This window comes from Tachysurus fulvidraco, chromosome 9 (genome assembly GCF_022655615.1).
Source record: "Tachysurus fulvidraco isolate hzauxx_2018 chromosome 9, HZAU_PFXX_2.0, whole genome shotgun sequence".
Lineage (NCBI taxonomy): Eukaryota > Metazoa > Chordata > Actinopteri > Siluriformes > Bagridae > Tachysurus > Tachysurus fulvidraco.
This window is the reverse complement of record NC_062526.1, coordinates 20,961,824-20,981,851: the sequence shown is the minus strand read 5'-3', so window position 1 is coordinate 20,981,851 and position 20,028 is coordinate 20,961,824. Positions and strand designations below refer to the sequence as shown.

General features: G+C 40.2%; 1 protein-coding gene across 1 annotated transcript in view; it reads left to right on the top strand.

Moving 5' to 3' along the window:
- foxo3b (forkhead box O3b) overlaps positions 1-10,366 on the top strand; it is a 24,379-nt gene extending 14,013 nt beyond the window's left edge. Inside the window, exons 3-4 of the mRNA XM_027147582.2 lie at positions 4,998-6,436; positions 7,244-10,366. Coding sequence (XP_027003383.1) covers positions 4,998-6,422 — 1,425 coding nt within the window. The 3' untranslated portion in view covers positions 6,423-6,436; positions 7,244-10,366. The remainder of the gene's footprint in view (positions 1-4,997; positions 6,437-7,243) is intronic.
- The last annotated feature ends 9,662 nt before the right edge of the window (positions 10,367-20,028 follow it).

Below are 20,028 nucleotides of genomic sequence, written 5' to 3'. Positions count from 1 at the left end.
AGTTTAGAACACAATATGTAAATATCAGCTCACATGTCTGTGGTGGGAGAAAAAAAAAGGTTTCACTAAAAACCTCCAACATTTTTAGACCTTTGATGAGTTTTTTATCTATCTATCTATCTATCTATCTATCTATCTATCTATCTATCTATCTATCTATCTATCTATCTATCTATCTATCTATCTATCTATCTGTTTGTTTGTTTGTTTGTTTGTTTGTTTTTGAAAAGTTCAATAAGCATGCTGCTTAGCCAACTCTTTAGACACCTGGAAAAAAAAATACAGCCTCTATTATTTTATTGATTTATTTATTTTTACTGGACCCCACAGAGAAGGTCTGGTGAGTAAAACACTACCCGAGCCACGTCATAAGTCTCGTACACAACCTCGAAATAAAAAAGTTCACTCATAATGACCTAGAGGGCAGCGAGCGACTCGAGTGTACGAGGACGGAAAACCTCTGTATATCTGTATGTATATCTACACCTCTGCCAACAGAAACTCTGCAGAGACGCCTGGTCAAAGGTCTGATTGAAAATGTCGGCGATATCAGATTTTTTTTGGCAGGTGGAGCAAGAGCTTAAAGAACACAGTGTTCGCTTCAACCGGCGCTAAAAATACATTTGTGTTGCCCAAAGTTTATGTATGGGTTTATGTGTGCAAGAACGCCCAAGGCCATGCAGGGTGTCTGGTTGAGCCCAAGGGATTCTGGGTATCCATTACCATAGGAGGTGCTGGGATTGGTACAGGGCAGTGGGACGGCAAGCGGGAAGTGGATGGAGCAACAGGGAAAAGACGTGTGTGTGTGTGTGTAGGCATTAGTCGTGTTTAGTGAAGTCTCAAAGTTCTTGTTTCATTTTGTGGCCTCACCCAAGCTCGTCTATGACTTTAAGTGAGCCGCATTTCTTTTGGGTCCTGATGGTACTTGAGGTTGAACTCATGACACATCGTCTCACAGACATTTATCAGCTGTTGACAGGAAGGGAGCATTTAGCCTTTTTCCTGATTAAGGGGAAGAAGGCGTCTCCTCCCGCTCGATTGGTCAGATAGGTGAACAGGAAGACCGCTGAAACGGCTACGAACAAATATTCACACATTTGATATGTCTGTAGGAGATTTTTCCGAGTTATACCTCAATATCTCTCATTATGTTAAAATATCTTCATTGTTTTGATTTTTTTCCCCCTTCTGACAATCGGTGAGAGCCGTAACTCGGCTGTAATTTTTGTTAATGGATTTTCACACGTAGTCTCTTTCATACTCAGATAAAGCGAATGAATGGATCGTGACGGAACGGTGCAAAATAAATGAAAAATCAAAGCTTAAGAATAAGAACATTGAGGGGATTAACTGTGTCTGAAACCAAAGCGCTGGCAAAGCGGTACAAGTCTCCTGTTCTTTCTTCCTTCTCTGCTTTGCTCCAGCTTTTTTTCCCCCTTTTTTCTCTCTCCACCGGTTCAGTAAAAGTGCGCGTGTGTGTGTTTACACTGGCCAGCTCAGGAGGATGGGACGTGCAGTTCTCTGGCACGCGGCAAAAATGTACAGCTCCAGAATTGCACTACCCAGCTCCTCCCTGATCATTGCGAGTTGTGACATTATCACAATGATGATGTTGCATCTCGGTTGCCCCGGGGATGACAGGAAGGGATGGAGGGGGGGTTATGAAGTTAGGGGAAAAAGAGAGAGAAAACAGTGCATAATTGTTTGTTAGTGCACATGTGAGGACGTGTGTTATATCAATCAGTTGGACAGTGTGTTTGTGTGTGTGTGTGTGTGTGTGTGAGAGAGAGAGAGAGACAACGTGTCTCTGTGCTAGCCCTCTGATTGGCTAACGAGTGTGGGTTGGAAAGGCCGACGCCCACTCATGGAAAACAGCATACCGGATTATGCAATGTGTACGTCCTTTCAGACCTATTGATATCACGTTACTGTCTCCGCCCACATTTTAAAATAAAAGTATGGATTAATATAGTGTTTTTTATATCAAGGCAGATCTATTTACACATTACGATCACATTTACACGTTGCATACAAACACGCAGACACAAATGAAGATGGACGCCTTATGCTGTCCAGGGGAAAGAAAAGAAAAGAAGAAGAAAAAACATTCACATTTGGTAGTAAGGAATGGAATGTTCTCTTCTACAATCCAGCACATAGAGCAGCTGGGAATGGAGAGAGAGAGAGAGAGAGAGAAAGAGAGAGAGAGTGGGGGAGTGGGGAAGAAAGGGGGGGCGAGGGTGAGTGTAGAAATACTTCGTGTTTTTTTTATTTGTGTTTTTGTGAGTCTAAGGTCCCCCCCCCGCTTTTTTTTAAAGGAGAGCGAGTATAAATATCTCTCCTCTACTGTGCAGATTCAGTGCCCAGTCTGAGTTTATTTATAAACTGCCTCCTACATGTCAATGGTACGTTTTACTTCTCTACTCTCTTCCTTCTAAAATCTGTCTCTCCATCCTTTATTAAATCAAGTGCTTGGAGAACTATAAATTTTGTACCGAGGAACAAGGCTCAATAATTATTCCTGGAAATTTAACAGCACACACACACACACACACACACACACACACACACACACACACACACACACACACACACACACACACACACACAAGGTTAGGCCTGCATCTCACAGAAAGTGCACCGTGGAGAAAACTTCACCCCCACACACACATACACATACAGGACAGTTCGCTGAGTTCGAGAAGTGGTGTATATGGGTAAGGGTGCTTTACTTTTCGTTGTTATGATGCATGTGAATTCTACCAGGAGACTAAGAAAGGATTAGTCGCCTCTATGGAATACATGCACACATAAACAGACTGATTCGAATACACACACAGGTTTTTTTTTTTCCATCACTGATTATGTCATCAGGTCCCACTAGAAAAGTAAAATTGGTGATATCATCTCCTCTACATCTCCTTTCTTCGCTTTGAAATGGATGAAATACTCCAGAGATTTAGTTGGTATCATGTCTAGTTAAGACATTAACTAGACGTGTAGGTTGGACTCGAGAGCGTTTCTGAGTTAGATAAAGCACGCACTGTGAAAGAAAGTTAGGAATGTACGCTGTCTTGTGGGTGAGGGCCAAAGTCAGGGCAGTGAAAGCATCCAATCAGCTGAGGAAAAGCACCAGTGTAGAGGGTGACTTATTGTGCACTCTGGCCTTGACACCACAGAGCTGCCGTTTTGCTTACAGCATTGTGGAGTTTCCCTATGAGCGAGTCAGCGTGTTCTGTTTGGACATACGCTTATTCCTGATGAGTGTCGGTGCAGTAACCCAGAATCAGGCCACAAAAACAGGGTAAAAGATTGACCTTCAAGACCTTTAGCTTCGCTTCGATTGGCCGAATGTATGTATTAATCACATCACGATGCTTGCTCTGACAATAAAAGTAGAGTGAAGTTAAAGACGTGTGCACGCATGCGTGTGTGTGTGTGTGTGTGTGTGTGTGTGTGTGTGTGTGGAGTGTGTGGCTGCTGACATTGATAGATTGTTACCACATGTTGCTGAAGGACAAAAAGGCCTCTGTGTTCCAGAGAAATTCAATGTGCAGCTGGGCTCTCAGTTAACAGCCCTATACACGCAAAACACACACACACACACACACACACACACACACACACACACACACACACGCACACACACAATTAAAATCACTATTGTACTGGCGAAATACAGACCAACCAGAATGTTAAAGTAACTGATTTCAGGTAACTGATAGAATTTTGTATTCCCAGCTTTTGTTACACTCAGGATCTAGAACAGAATAAATATGTGTGACTCTCTAACCATAACATATTTTTGTGTTCTTTTAGGAGTTAATGAGGGTGTGTGTATATAGAAGTGTGTGTGTGTGGTACTACATTTGCATGTACCACACCTAGTGTGTGGGCGAAAGTATAAATCCAAACACTTGTCTGCCTTGGGCTTGGTGTTTTGATGTGATTGGGAGAAATTCGGTGAAAGAGTAAGCCTCTTAATTTTAATTACTCCCAGCTTGATTTTTTTTTTTTTTTAGGGAAAACCAAAAATGCATGCATGAAACATTTCTGGTAATATACCACAGAGAGAGCGAATAAGCCTTAAGTACTTCATTCACAACATGTTTCTCCGTTGAGATCTTAGTCATTACCGCCCCTCGGCTCCGTTCCTCCAGTCACAAGTGCACATACAGACACACACATACACATATATATGCACTTACTTGCACAAACAAAGTTTAATGTCCAGAGAGACGGCAGTATTTGTAGTTTTTATACACCTTGGCATATACATGGAGCGATGGCGTAATCTACCACTGATCTAGGTACCAAGATCAGATTCAGGTCCATGCTTTAGCTGGGAGTCATTAGTGTTGACATCAAAAGTAACATAAAGATGGAACAAGCTGACTTATACAGTAGGTGCAGATATAGTTGGTGAATTGGTTTGTTTCATGTGTTTGGGCATCCGTAATGTTCAGGTTAAGGTGTACAATGTGGGATAAACATCTGCTCTGTTCTGTGTTAGCCTCATGTATTGGGAAACTCACCTGCTGCATCAAACACGGTTGAAGAATGGTATGTCTATAACTGCTCAAAGCAACCTGCTCAACTGCTTCTTATGGGCTTCTTCTATAAGTTCACCAAACCGTAGCCTTTAGCACAAGACAAGTGTGATTGTCTGCCCTTACAAAAACGGCTGGTCACGAGCCGCTGCTCAGAGGACATATCTTTTCCAGTCCTCCAGTACAGTTCCAGAGACATTTTTGTTTATTTCTGTTCCTAACGAAGCTAAATTGCTGACTCCATTGAAGACAGAGAGCGGATTAAAACAAGAAGATTCCTTGTTGCAATTTTTCACACATCACTTCCTCATCCTATTACTTCAGATAGTAAAGAATTGAGTGCACTTATGGATACACTTTCTGCACATTCATCATTTGTGGTATTAGTAGTTAGCATTTTATTATTATTTAGAAACTGATCTCATCTGTTTCTCTTTCTTGGTACAGAATTCTATCCGGCACAACCTGTCCCTGCACAGCCGTTTTGTCCGTGTCCAGAATGAGGGAACTGGAAAGAGCTCGTGGTGGATGATAAATCCCGAAGGCGGGAGGGGAGGCAAGGCACCACGTCGTCGGGCGGTTTCCATGGACAACGGAAACAAGTACACCAAGGGTGCACGAGGACGTGCAGCTAAAAAGAAGGCAGCATTACAGGCTGCTCAAGAGGGATCACTGGAGAATGTGTCTGCTGGGGGTTTGTCCAAGTGGCCAGGTAGTCCTACATCACGCAGCAGTGATGAACTGGATTCCTGCTGGACTGACTTTCGTTCACGAACAAACTCCAATGCTAGCACAATAAGTGGCCGTCTGTCACCTATCCTAGCCAATCCAGAGCTGGATGAGGTTCCAGATGATGAGCTGGACCCACCACTCTCCCCAATGCTCTACTCGAGCTCCAGCAGCCTTTCTCCTCCATCTTCAGCCTCATCAAACTCCAAACCCTGCTCAGCTGAGCTTCCACGACTTGGCACAATGAACCTCAATGATGGGCTAACTGACAACCTTATCGATGACTTGTTGGACAACATAACACCTGCACCATCAACACAGGCAGGTCCAGACGGCTCCACTTTCACTTTTGGGAGCAGCACTTCCTCTCCAGGCTCCTCCTCTTCCTCATCAAATGGTGCCAGTAGTAGTGGAGGGTTTGGTAATTCTATTTTTGGTCCCTCTACTGGAGCGTTACGCCAGACACCCATGCAGACCATCCAGGAGAACAAGCAAACATCTTTCTCAAGCATTTCTCGTTTTGGGAACACCACTCTTCAGGAGCTGCTTAACTCTGACTCTCTAGGCTCCCACAGCCATAGTGATGTCATGATGACACAGTCTGACCCCCTCATATCACAAACCAGTGCAGCTGTTGCTTCTCAGAGTTCCCGTCTTCGCAATGGCCTCATGCACCCTAAAGACCCTATGATGTCATCATTCAGTCCTGGGTTTAAAGGTCAGAGCAGCCTTCTCCAGAACAACAGACATCATCAGGGCTCCAATGTACAGGGACCGCTGCACTCGCTCCCCAAAAATGGTCACCCTAGCCTGGCCAATGAAATAAATAATGTAGTATCCGCCAAGCAGCATCTCCAGCAGCACTCCTCCGTGTTGCTGAGTGAGGCTTCTGTTTACTCTGGGTTGAATGGCAGTAATGGAATGGGGATTTCAGGAACAGAACGCTTTCCCACAGACTTGGACTTGGACATATTCAACGGGACGCTTGACTGTGATATGGATTCCATAATCAGCTCAGACCTAATGGAGGATGGTGGTCTAGAATTTAACTTTGATGCTTTGGTGCAAAATAACGTCAGCCTGAACCCTGTTGGCAGCTTCAGTGGGACAACACAGTCTAGTCAGAGCTGGGTGCCTGGCTGAAAGTGGTTTTAAAGGTCAGTAAGATTTGTGCGCATTTAAATAAAATATAAAATAGTTGCTAATATATTAATGTTTCAATACAATTTCAATGCCAGGAACAACATTCCATTATTAATCCATTTCGATGGAAAATGTTTAATGTATTGCATCCTGTTTCAGGATCTTTGATCTCAAAATTTAATGACTAGAAGTATGTGCACCCTAAAACTAAATGACCAGAAGTATGTGCACCCTTGACCATCACACCCATGTGTGGTTTTTCCCCAAACTGTAGCCACATAGTTGGAGGCACCCAATTGTCTAAAATGGCTTCATTTGCTGTAGTATTAAGATTCCTATTTGCTGGAAATGGGAAGGTGCAATCCCTATTCACAAACGTGATCCATGTAGACATGATTTTCCAAAGTCGGTGTATAACTCAAGAGTCCGGCACAGAACCTTGAACTTAACTCCACTGAACAACCTTGGGATTAATTGGAATAACGTCTGTGCCTGACATCCAATTACGCTTCTAAGGTTGAATGGGGAAATCCCCATAGCCACGTTCCAAAATATAGTGGAAATTTCATCTTTTCAGAAAATTGGATTGGGATGTTTAATACTCAAGGGTCCAGATTCTTTTGGTCCTCTAGTGTATGTTCAAACAGATATCCGAAAATATATAATTGCGAAGTAATTCCAATTTAACAATTTGGTGTAATAACACAAAAGAGCCAGCAATTAAGTGACATAGAGAGGTCAAGGACTAACGGGAAAATAACATAAACTGAGACTATGCCATAAATGTCTAACTTATTTATCTTACTCTGTTTCTCATTCAGGCTCCAACTGCATTGCAAAAAAAACCCACAAACAAGTTTCCATCCATCACAGACTCATGCCATCCATTGCCAAGCCTGCCGCCAGCAACAAGCACTGGAACCTACACCTGTTTACAGTCTACAGCTACGGAGAATCTTACCTTCAGCGCAGGAAACACACCATCCTGAATGAATGACTATACACTCATAGGAGTTCAAACCAGCTCCCTTATGGATAAATGAGAAAATTCCAATAATTTGACATCTATTTCAGATACTACCCCCTCCCCACAGGCAAAAAAAAAGAATCATTAATCAACATTATGCCTAGCTCAGGGTCTAGGGAATAGATCTTCTGTGACGTCCTTATGGTTTGTTGTGAGATGTCACCTTCAAGCACTTACACTTTAATCATTAATACAAATGAGAATAAAAAATTAATAGGGCAAAGGTCAAATGAGTCTATATAACCCTTGCAAATTTTAAGAAGTAACACTCAGAGTGAGTGGTGTTCTGTCTTGGTGCACTTTGGATCGATCCTGCCTACAGTTTCAGTTTGGATAGCAGCTTAATAGTTTTTCATTTGAAGTAGTAGCCTAATATCAGAGAACTGAAGTAATACCTTATTGTAGCTCAATATAATAAGAGAAATTACTCACTGTTTGTTTGTACTGTATGTAACTATTGGAAAAAAAAGAGTAAAAAAGTTATGAGTTATTTGCTCTGTTGTAAATGCTTAGCTGGTGGAAGAATAATCTTTAGCTAATAGTGATGCAGTGTCTGGGCTATGGCATATACTTGTAGCCAAATGATTTGTGAACATTTCCATGCCATACTGGGTGCTAAATAATCAGTGTTGGGCCCTGTGCTTTATGGAGGCCGTGTGTTTTCCCAAGGCATGAAGGACAGAGCATAAACAATTACCATAGCTTATGGCAGCATTCAGTGGTGGGTAGGCTTTCCCTGTGGAAGCCATCTTTACTGAGCAAAAACAATAAGCTATCATTTGTATATTTGCCAAATTACTTGAACATGTTGGAGATGCTGGTAGCCAAAATAAAGTAAAAAAAAAAAAAAAAAAAAAAGATAGTTGAATTTAGAGACCTCATAGAGTCTCTATATGCAAACTACATCACTGTGGCTCAGGGTTGAAAGGGGTTACCATAAACATTCAGGTCCCCGTTTAGTTCTAACTGCAACCTGGTTGTATACAATTTCTTAACAGTAAGAAATGTTAAGGGAATGTGTGCATTTATACATAAGCAGCAAACAAAAAATACAAAACAAACAAAAAAAAAAAGACAAATTTGTTGCTGAGGGTTTGTGGTGGGTTTGTTTTTGTCTCTAAAGCTCGGCTTTTATTACAGTTGTATAAAAACGACAAAACTCCCCGGTGTTCAGTGTCGTCTCCCTCCACTATGCATGTATGTAAATGTGCATATGCATTGTGTGAAATATGTAAAACATCCTGCTTTAAAGTCATGTAATGTTGTGATGGCACAGTAGCAGTTTTGTTTTCAAATATGAAGTATTGAGAATGCTGTGGGGATTAATTTTTTTTTTTTTTTTTTTTGTCAGAGGGGTTCAAACCACTCGTGGGGAGAAATTAATTCGAGCGAAGAAAGAAAAAAAACCCAAAAATTTCTAAAAATCTATCGCCTTCAGATACACAAACTACAGGTGCTGTGTAGGTGTTGTGAAACTGAAAACCTTGTGTAACAGACTTTTTTCTTCTTCTTTGCACAAAAAAACACCAATCCACAGAGCAACCCATCTAATGGGCCTCACTTATCAATCTTTTAGAGAAGTTGTGTTTAAATCGTTTCACTGCCATGTTTACAAAAAAATTCCCGTAACACCGATTTCCTTTTGATCAAGCGTATGTTGATAAATACCAATCACGCGTAATGTGCAAAGCACGTTCAGCTGATTTTGATTTAAACTCCCTAATAGTTCAAGCTCACGGAGGGCTCAAAGTGCAAAATGAGGATAACGTGGAGAACGAAAGAAAAGGAACTTCTCAGAAGTGGTACAAGTGGAAGTTATATTCAGTTATATTAACACCAATAAAAGTTAGCATTCTTATTCAGCATCTGAAAAGGCTAAAAAAAAAGAGATTAATTACAGAAAAAGTGAATTAATGTGTGAAGTGAAAAGAAGCAAAGAAAAAAGATTTCAACAACTGAATTGGTGGCTGTCTCTTGGGCCTTTGTAGAAATGTGTTGTAAAGGAAACCTAATGAATTCATGCAGAAACCGATGATGTACACTGCACGTTAGGGCAGATTCAGGTCATTGGAGGTTGAGATATAGCACATCTCTAACCTACTGGACAGTATTTCTCTTCCGGATTATTAACTTTGATTCTTCAAAAAATAATTCTCTAACAGCCCGTTCAATGCTAATTCCAGCATGTCAAATCATCCAGTAGCCTCATGCTATCTGATTCGTTGTACGTCGGCTACAGTGCCATCGCCTTAGTTTATGGATTTGGGCTGGCTTGTGTTAATGCCATAATACGAAACAACAGCTTTTTTTTTATTTTTTTTGCTAATTCTATGCAGCCGAAATAAAACCGACCACCATAATTGATATCCAGATATCCAGTAGCACTTTAGTTCATATCCAGCTTGATAAATGAGGCCCCTTTTTCGAAAAATCGCACAAGCCATGCCTAACATTCAGGATACACACATTTTTTAAACTTTTTCAAAATATTTTATATTGGCCCTTGTTTTCCAAACAACCTTGCATGTGGTTCTTCTCCTTCTTCTTACTATTATTATTATTATTATTAATAATATAATCTTATTTGTGAGAGGGATGGAACAGAATTCTAGCCCACCTCACTATGTTTCATGGGAATGATAGTTATCCTATTCAAAGCCATGTTTAATATCCTCCTAAATCAAAGGTGTTATATGTCCATGCTGAGAATCAGAAATGAGTACCACTATTCTAATCTATTCCTGACTTTATCCCTCTTTCATGTTTCCACATCTATTATCTTTGACCCCTTGACCCTGTAGTAATAACTTCTCTTCTTGATGTTAGTGGGTATTTTTTGCCTGTGTACTCCATTTTGAATTGTAATTTAGTTTATATGAAAATGGTGCGCATGTAAATAAAGCTTGATTGAGCTGTCCGCCTCTGTCCTTTACACGTGCCTCATACTTCACTAACTGATAGTGAGCTTTTAAATGGCTCACTACATAATGAATATACAAAGTTCTAAATAGCTAAATAGCTCTAATAACCCTCCACACACAGACACAATCTCTTACCAAAGGTCAGCTTGTTATGTAATGTCAAGGGCATTATTTGTTGTGCTAATACTGAGGCATCTGAGCCACTCTGTAAATGCTTATTTAAACACACTCCCTCACACTAGCATAGCCGATCTACCAGCTGTACAGAAGCTTCTGAGATCTTACACAGAACTCAGGATCGAACCTGAAGCATTACCTTGCTGATTGTTTTTTTTAAAAAAAAAAAAAAGCAATGCTGTGACTCAGCGCTCCATTCTTCTGATTATCACACAGGAGATCAGGGGTTCGAGCCCAAGCGCCACCAAGCTGCCTCTGTTGTGCTCTTAATCAAGACCCTTAGCCCTCTCTACTCCAGAGGTGTCATATCATAGCTGACCCTGTGTACTGACCACAGATTCCAGAAAAGCTTTTTGAAATACTGTGCATTGTTTTATACAACTTGTATATATGCCTGTGGCATGGCTGCCAGTTTGTTAAGCTCTAATAAACTAGCATGCAGTTGTTATGGGGACACACGGATATCTCATAGTCTCTATTTACACTGTTGAAATCTACCATATTGTTCAATAAAGCAAGGACAATTGCTCAACTGGAGGAACGCAAACCAGTACACCATATGTAACACATATATAGACTGAAGAAAGGGATTTTAAAGATGATTTGCAAGTACTTGCTATCATTACATTTGTGTGTGTGTGTGTGTGTGTGTGTGTGTGTGTGTGTGTGCGTGTGCGTGCCTGTGAGTGAATTAGTGAGCGCATGCACACGTCCTTGCATGCGTGTGACTGTTCAAGTGAGGTCAACGCTTTGATCTGATTGGTTGTAGCCAAGGATCAGTAATATGGGAGATTTGAGAACTAGGCTGCAGAGTGGTGATGTCATTACTGAAAGGAGGCTTTGTGTGAACCAAAGAGAGCACGAAAGAGAGAGAGAGAGAGATGTGCAATCTCAGGTTTACTATAGCTCTAATGTCCATTAGGCAGTAGAATACGATCTTTCACTCAGCTGGGTGAGGGACTGCACCCTGAGATCCGTTACTGGAAACACCATTAAGCTTTATTGCGGAGAACATATGTGCAGTACAAAACGCAAACCCCTATGAGAAAGTGATGGATGACGTGAAGAGAAAAGCCAAAAGCGTCTATGAATGTTTACTATTTAGACCAACATCTAAAATGTAAATGAAAACAATTCTGAAAAGTTCAATTCAGTTTCAGTCTTTTTTTTCTTATAGCACTTTGGACATTGGACATTGTCTCAGAGCAGCTATAAAAACAGTGAATTAAAGTTTAAAATTAAGTTACTATTTATTTCTAAAACATATCCCTAATGATCAAGCCTGAGGTGACAGTTGCAAGGAAAAACTCCCAGAGATGATATGAGGAAGATAACTTGAGAGGAAAAAGGGAACCCATCCTCATTTGAGGTGACACCAGACTGTAAATAATGTAAATGTAAATAATGTTTCTACAACAGTTTATAGTCAAGTAGAATTGTGCAACCAAGACTTCTGAGTAATTAACAGGTCAGCGTCATTTCTGAGTTCATTACAGACTACTTCCTTCCTGCCAAAGTCTTCAAATGTTCACCGATGTAGAGCCGAGCACAAAACTAACTAACGCAATGGCAGTTCAAAGACGGTGTGATTTTTCCAAGTGGTTCTATCCACAGCAGTACCATGGGCTACGGGCTGTCCATGCAGATCTATCCCAGCAGAGTGCACCACTAAGTGATGAAACCATGCATAGGGCATCAGGATGGATCAGGTAGGTCCAGAAAGAGGAAGCAGTCACATTGGGAGCTCGAGTATTACAGCTTTTCAGTGATAGATAGATAGATAGATAGATAGATAGATAGATAGATAGATAGATAGAGAGAGAGAGAGAGAGAGAGAGAGAGAGAGAGAGAGAGAGAGAAGCAGCTAGTATGCTTTCGGTGACCAATCTGTAGCACCTGACCAATTTGCATACCACCTGTAGACCATTTTTCATAGACAATTTACCTCTACAAGTTACCTCTGCAAGCACCTAGCACACCTGATCACACAGGGGTTAGGTTCAGCTAAAATGTTAAATATACACATACAACAAACAGGGAAAAGTGCTAGTTCAAGTGTTTTAGGAAGAGGCAGGTCTTCACCCATCATTTGAGAGGAATTTCACTCCACCACCTTGGTGCCAGAACCGAAAAGAGTCTTGCTGAATACCTACCTCTTACCCTGAGTGATGGTGAGACCAGTCGAGCAGTGCTGGTAGATCTGAGGAAGTGAGGTGCAGTGTAGGAGTTATAAGAGCTTTGAGGTAAGAGGGAGATGGTCCATTTTTGGCTTTGTAGGCCAAGCATAAGTGTTTTGAATCTGATGCGTGCAGCTACCGGAAGCCAATGCAGGGAGCGAAGCAGTGGGGTGGTATGTAAGAACTTAAGCACGTTGAAAACAAATCGCGCAGAAAAAGGACAGTTGATTGTCCATGGTTACTCCAAGGTTGCAGCTGTGACTGAAGGGGAGATGGCATCATTGTGCAGGGATATTGCAAGATCCTGACCTGGGAATGAATCACCTGGGATGTGTTTTGCTGGGATTGAGTTTCAACTGATGAGCTGTCATCCATGATGATATGTCTGACAGACATGCTGAGATCCGAGCCAAAGCCGTGGTGAGGGAGGGAAGGAGAATATAATTTGATTGTCATCAGCATAGCAGTGGTAAGAGAACCCATGTAGTTTCTCAGAGACATGCAAAAGGGTAGTTTCTGTGGCATATGCTGCTTTAAAACCAGACTGTTTTGGATCTTAGAGTTTGTTCTGTGAGTGATAGACAGACAGTTTATTTTTGAAAGAAAAATGAGAAGTGATACCAGTCTGTAGTTATTGATGTTTGATGGATTCAGAGCAAGTTTCTTCAGGATGGGAATAACTCTTGCTTTCTTGAAGGTAGGTTAAAAGACTCACACTTTAAATCAAATATACAAATAGATTCATAAGGATGATCTATAAGGGATTCTGTGGCTGGCTGGAGGTCTCGTGATAAGATGCAATGGCTACCACATAAAATTTAGTGTAGAAATGTTCTTCCCTGAAAAAAGGAAAAAATGCATAAACGCACAGGGTTCATCTGAACTCAAGCTTTATTGTCATTCTTCCACATACACAGAACACTAATATAGCCAATACAATGAACAAAACATTTGCAAAGGAATTTCTATGACCTAGGTGCAATGACAGTCCTCAGTTACTGTTCAGTTCAAGCGCTATTGCCCATCTGGGGCAATATATCAAAACAGTGAAGTTGCCAGGGTGTTGTAATGACCTCTGAAAACAGTCTTAAAGGGGATATCATAAGGACAAGTGACTTCCTCATGAGCTGAAGTCTGATAAGCATTTAAACATGTGAGCTTGACTAACTAAAAAAAAAACTAAAAAAAATTCCCACCTTCACAGTTTCAGGATTCCTGACTCAATCCCTGGCTACACTAATTTGGTCCTAGGTATAAATGTATGTGCATGGTGAACTCCTGCCTCCTGGGATAGGCCACTGGTTCATAGCAAACCCTGACCAGGATAAAGCAAATACTGGAAAACTTTAGAAAACTAACTACTCTACAGTATTCTGTCCAGTTTGGTTTGGCCAGCTACCAAAACACTCATCTCTTGTGGTTGGGTTAACGCTCCAAACTCTGTGGTGATTATCTCTCTGACATGGGCTACTATTAGCACCACCAGTGAGTTAAAGCTTGTTTTTTTTTTTTAATAAGACATGAACATGTTTCAGTCTGTGGCATTTGGGCTACAGTGGCAGACAGATGACCACACCCTGAAATGCCCACAATTCCAGAAATCCTAGGAAGATCACTGCTGCTGCTGCTGCTGCCACCATCACTCATCTTCAACAGATACAGTACCAGAAATGCACATGGTGGCCTGGCTGGAGCTGAGTAATGATTTCCACAAGATTTTGGGGTGATGGCGTGATTATCATTCTTAGCAAAATTAGTCCAGACAAGATTTCCTAAAACCACCACACAAACAGTCATGAATCAGGAACGTGCACAATTCTGTAAAGGGCTTCTGAGGCAGCAGGCCCAATGAGTGACCAGAACAGACAAGGAAGGTTTAAGAAGGATGATTTGGACACATTAAGCAAAGCACAGATCACCCTTCTACAAACCAATGTTTAGATCTCATATCTTGGCCCAGATACCCCACCACCAGGAGTGAGGTATCAATCAACTCCATTAAAGAGAAGCCAATATCTGCATACTGGGGGTAAAGAGAAGAGGGACAGTCACAATATCAGAAGGGTGAAGTCAAACTTTCCTTGTGTGATGCATTATTGTAAGTTATCATAGCGAGAATCATCGGTGCATCTGAATACCTCACTTAGGCAGCTAATTCTGGGAGTAGTGCTTAGTCTGATAAGACACCAGTGACAATCATCAGATGCAGGTATACAGTAGAAACCGAGCTCAAACTGAGATTCATAATTTCAGGGCCAGACAAGCTGGTAATAAATTCCTATCACAAACCCAACTGTGACAAAGACAGTGTGGAAGTGTACATTGCATGTTGTGGTTTGTGCTTCATCATCAATCCTAAGTGAGCCATAGCCTTGTCTAGGATGTTAGCTGTCTTTATATCACGTACAGTTACATATGTTTCTTTTCTATCTACCTGTCTTGCCTTACAGAATGGAATAGAAATATCACTAGCATAATACTGATAACAGTATAATAGTAGCCTTTACTTAAATAATGTAACATTTTAGAATGCACAAACACAGGATATATATTTTAATATGTATTTCAAGGCAGCCCACAAATGTACAGCCCACAAATCTGTACGTTTATGTGTAAGGTTGTCTGCAAACCTTGTATATTTAAATGTATGTCTGCAATCCATTTTCTAGATTAAAAAAGAGTTAAACACAATGACACTTTACATTGCTGGTTACGCCTTCTCACTTTTCTGGAGGAGCGAAGAACCTCAAAGGAGGAGGTATTAATAAAAGTGTGAATTCAAACACTTTTGGGGACCTGAGAAAGATATTCTGAATGTTTTTCACAAGAAAAAGTATATACAGCAGTGCAGCTGTGTATGTCTGCGCCTGTGTGAGACAGGCAGTTTCTTGTTTTGCTAATTAGGATTTAGACATTTTATAGTCTACAAACTGGACAGATGAGGATTGGAAAATGACTTCTTTTTTTTCTAATCTACTGAAACCATTTATCTTCTTTCAACAGGAGGTAAACTGTTGTGGTTTCTTGCTGTTGTAGCACATCTGCCTCAAAGCTTTTGTGTGTTTTAAAATGCTTTTCTGCTCACCACAATTTAAAGAGTGTTTTCCCTCCCAACAGCCAACTCTTCTGTATCATACAAGAGCTACCACCTGGGGATTGTGAAGGCTAAATCATACTATGTTATCTTATCCTACACGATACATGTGAGAACAGCCAACTACATCTTTTTTAAAGTGTCACAGTGTGGCCTAAAATGATTTTTCTCTTTCCTGGATTGAAAGAGTAGCTATTTGAGTTACTGTAGTCTTTCTGACATCACAGGTGATTCCCAGGATCTTCTGAAATACTCAATATCTAAATACCTAAAAATGCACACACTAAATTCTACACCAAATTAATATCATGAACAGAAATCACTATATACAGGTACATACAGTAGTCCTTGTGTAAAATTATAGCTGATGAGTCATTTAAAACACTTTAGATAACCTGTGAGATCATCATGAATTGACAAAACCAGTTGGGTAAAACATGATGCGAGTGAAACTAACGTCTGTAACTGTCTCTGAAGAGTCCCAAGAGAATGCTGGGCAGTTATGTTTAGGCAAATGAATGCCTATCAATAGATACATTTTTAGACAGACAAATAACAACTAGCATGAGATGTTATCAACATAAATACTGATAGTAGCTTGTGTTGAGTAAACAAGAAACGATAGCATGTTTGCACAATGAAATACAGTTCAAAAAGTCTGTGGTTGGTTTGGGTATAAATACAGACCTAAAAAAGTGTTTGAAATTTCAAGAGCAACTTGAAGAACTTGAAATTTATATTCTTCATGAAGCTACATCACTCCAAGACACTTTCAGTATCATGTAAAGAAAACAGACAAAACCGCAAAGCTCTCTAATGTGAAAACAGAAGTGCAAATATCTTTGACCAAATTTAAGATTATGTTAATCTAACAAACATACATTAAATCTTAATTAGTTTAACAAATACAAAAAAAAAAAAAAAAAATACAAAACTGCCTAAAGTTACCCATTAATAATGTTACACTATCTTACCCATCTGGTCATAAGCTAAAGAGTATGTAATGTTAATAATAATAGCAGGGTGAAATTATTTGTACTGTAAGATTAAATAAGCAGGCCAAACCATTGCAAAAGACTTTTTTCCTCCACAAAAACGCAGATTGTGTGCACATGGCTGTCTTTTGTATGAATGAGTCAATCAATCTGTTGTCATTACGACATTATCAAATGACGAAGATAAGCACTGTAACTGTCAGCTGCTTGTTTCGATTTTCTCTCTGAATTTATCAAGAATAAGGAAGCTTATTTAAATGCAACATTTATTTTTAACCTCATTATCAGTTGAGCAAATCTTAAATCCTCCTACTTATTCGGATTGGAATGTGGGCATGATCGATGTCGTGGTTTCTTTTCCTCATCTTGCAGATTAAAGCGAGGGCTTGAATTCATCTTCAGAAGAATGCGAGGCACTGAAAGAATGAACAACAAGTGGGACATTATTTTAACATGGCTTTTACACTCCCTACTCTTTCTACGTTCCTGAGCAAGACAGTCATTGGTGTTTTTTGTCAAATTTGCAGTGAGGGAGTGTGTGTCCAGAGGCAGCAGTATGAGTAACTGGTTACCTAGGAGACACACCACCAAGAAGGACCTCGGTCCTTACAAAGCAAACCAATTTACCTTGATCATGTCAAAGGGCTCCCAAAGTGTGTGTGTTAACACTATGACACACACACACACACACACACACACACACACACACACACACACACACACACACACACATATATATATATATATGATAAATAAGTTTATTTCCTAGAATACTCTCCATAAGCATGTGCCCTGTTAAACTGAGCATTATATATTTTATTGAGCTTGCCTCATTGGCATGATGGTTGTCAGATTACTATCCTGGCTTGCCTGGCACACTACACTCCCCCTCCCCAGTGACTATGAAATAGCTCTGAGCAGCTATTGGCTGATCAGCGTCATGGCAATGACTCCTGATTGGTCAAGCCCACCGGTTACTGTATTCTCAACCAATCAAACAACCTGTATCCATGAGAATGAAGATTGCAGAGCTATTTAAAACCAAGCGGACAGACGTAAGATTGCCCGTATGAACGTCTTAAATCTTTCAGAGGAAGGAGAAAAGATGAGAGGAGAAAGAGAAATTTAATTAAAAAATGTGTACTGTCTACAGAATAAATCCAGCAAGTTTTCCGGGTTATAAAGCAGTTCCAGGGTTGTCAAGTGAGCTGGTGGAATAGAGAGGGAGGGGATTGAGTTTGTGAGATGCATGATCCCTATGTGAATTTGTTTAAGAAAATCTGTTGTGTAAAGTAACACACCTCCGGTTTCGCTCGTCCCACCTTCTTTTAAAGTCTGGGAAAGAACCTTCAAAACTGAGGACTACAAAATATACATTGGATGGTAATCTGACAACCTAGTGTATGTATAAATATATACAAAGTATAAATGTGTTCATTAAATATAAAGGGCAAATACTACAGGCAACACTGAACTGACTTATTAATGTGGTGTGACTTTTGGCTAGAGGTCAAACCACAATGAATCAGAGACATGCATGCAAAAGAGATGCTGTTCATAAAATATTCAAACAGCACCAGTAAATCAACTGTGCTCAGTTTAGCACACACCTTCTACCACACTGCTATGAAATTTTATACATTATAGCTTTAGATAATGAGTGTGATTGTAACTTGCAGTATGAGTTGGCCATGAATATGCACTGTAACTTCAATTAACAACATTAACGTCATTTCCCACAGTGCTTTCCCACAGAAAGCTGTTTGTACTACCAAGAGATTTTGAGTCACCATCTATTGAACTGAGTATTTCTTTTTTTTACAGGGGTTTTTATAGTAGTCAAAATTTCCAAGTGGATTTCTGATTTGACTGCAATGTCTAAATAGATCTCAGGGGTGCCAATATTTTGTAGGGTGTATAATGTACCCCAAGACCATGGTCAAATAATTTTTTTGCTTTCCTTAAATCTTTTTAAATAGATTTTGAGATTTTGTGACTGCAACTGCAAAAAATACATTTTAAATTGTTACTTACCTTTTAATGATGTTTTAAATTGATCTGTTTTTACTGCATTTCAGAAGACTAAATACGGATTTGGAACCGTTTTGGAAAAGTATAAATTGTTATTCTAATCATTTTTAGAAATTAATATTTTTTTAAATGCATGCAATCAATTTTAGACTACTGAAAATTTTACTGAAACCTACCTTTTAATTATGTTTTAAATGTATCTGTTTTTAAGGGGGCATGATGGCTTAGTGGTTAGCATGTCCAAAGCATGGTAGGTTGATTGGCATCTCTGGAAAATTGTCCTGAGTGTGTGAGTGAATGAGAGTGTGTGTGTGTGCCCTGCGATGGGTTGTCACTCCGTCCAGGGTGTATCCTCATTCATTCATTTTCTACCGCTTATCCGAACTTCTTGGGTCACGGGGAGCCTGTGCCTATCTCAGGCATCATCGGGCATCAAGGCAGGATACACCCTGGGCGGAGTGCCAACCCATCACAGGGCACACACACTCTCATTCACTCACACACTCACACACTAAGGACAATTTTCCAGAGATGCCAATCAACCTACAGTACCATGCATGTCTTTGGACCGGGGGAGGAAACCGGAGTACCCGGAGGAAACCCCTGAGGCACGGGAAGAACATGCAAACTCCACACACACAAGGCGGAGGTGGGAATCGAACCCCCAACCCTGGAGGTGTGAGGCGAACGTGCTAACCACTAAGCCACTGTGCCCCCCTTAACTAGTTTAACTAGAACTAATTTAGTTCAATATGATTTGATTTACATTTCAATTATTGAACATTGGAAAAAGAAAACACCCCGAGACATCATGAGGAAGAAACCTTGAGGTGAACCCGATTCAAAAGGGAATTTTTTAAACGATTATGAGTACTTAATAAGAGATGTTAAAGGATATTCAGTGCAATTGGGTTCATTGTTGATTTAATTCTACCACTGAGGATGAAATTAAGTCCTAAACCAATAAAAAAAAAACAATAAAATGATCAACCTGGCTTTCACTCCAGGCAAAAAGAGTACACCATGACTGTTAAGAATGATTTAAACAATTTTTTTCTTCAGTCTGTCTCTTGAGGACTTTGTTTGTTAGCTTCGAGCTTAGACAAGTTTGGAACACAAACTTTATACACGACGTCACACTGACTTTTTGTTAGCTATCACGACGAACCAATAGCTTCCTCACC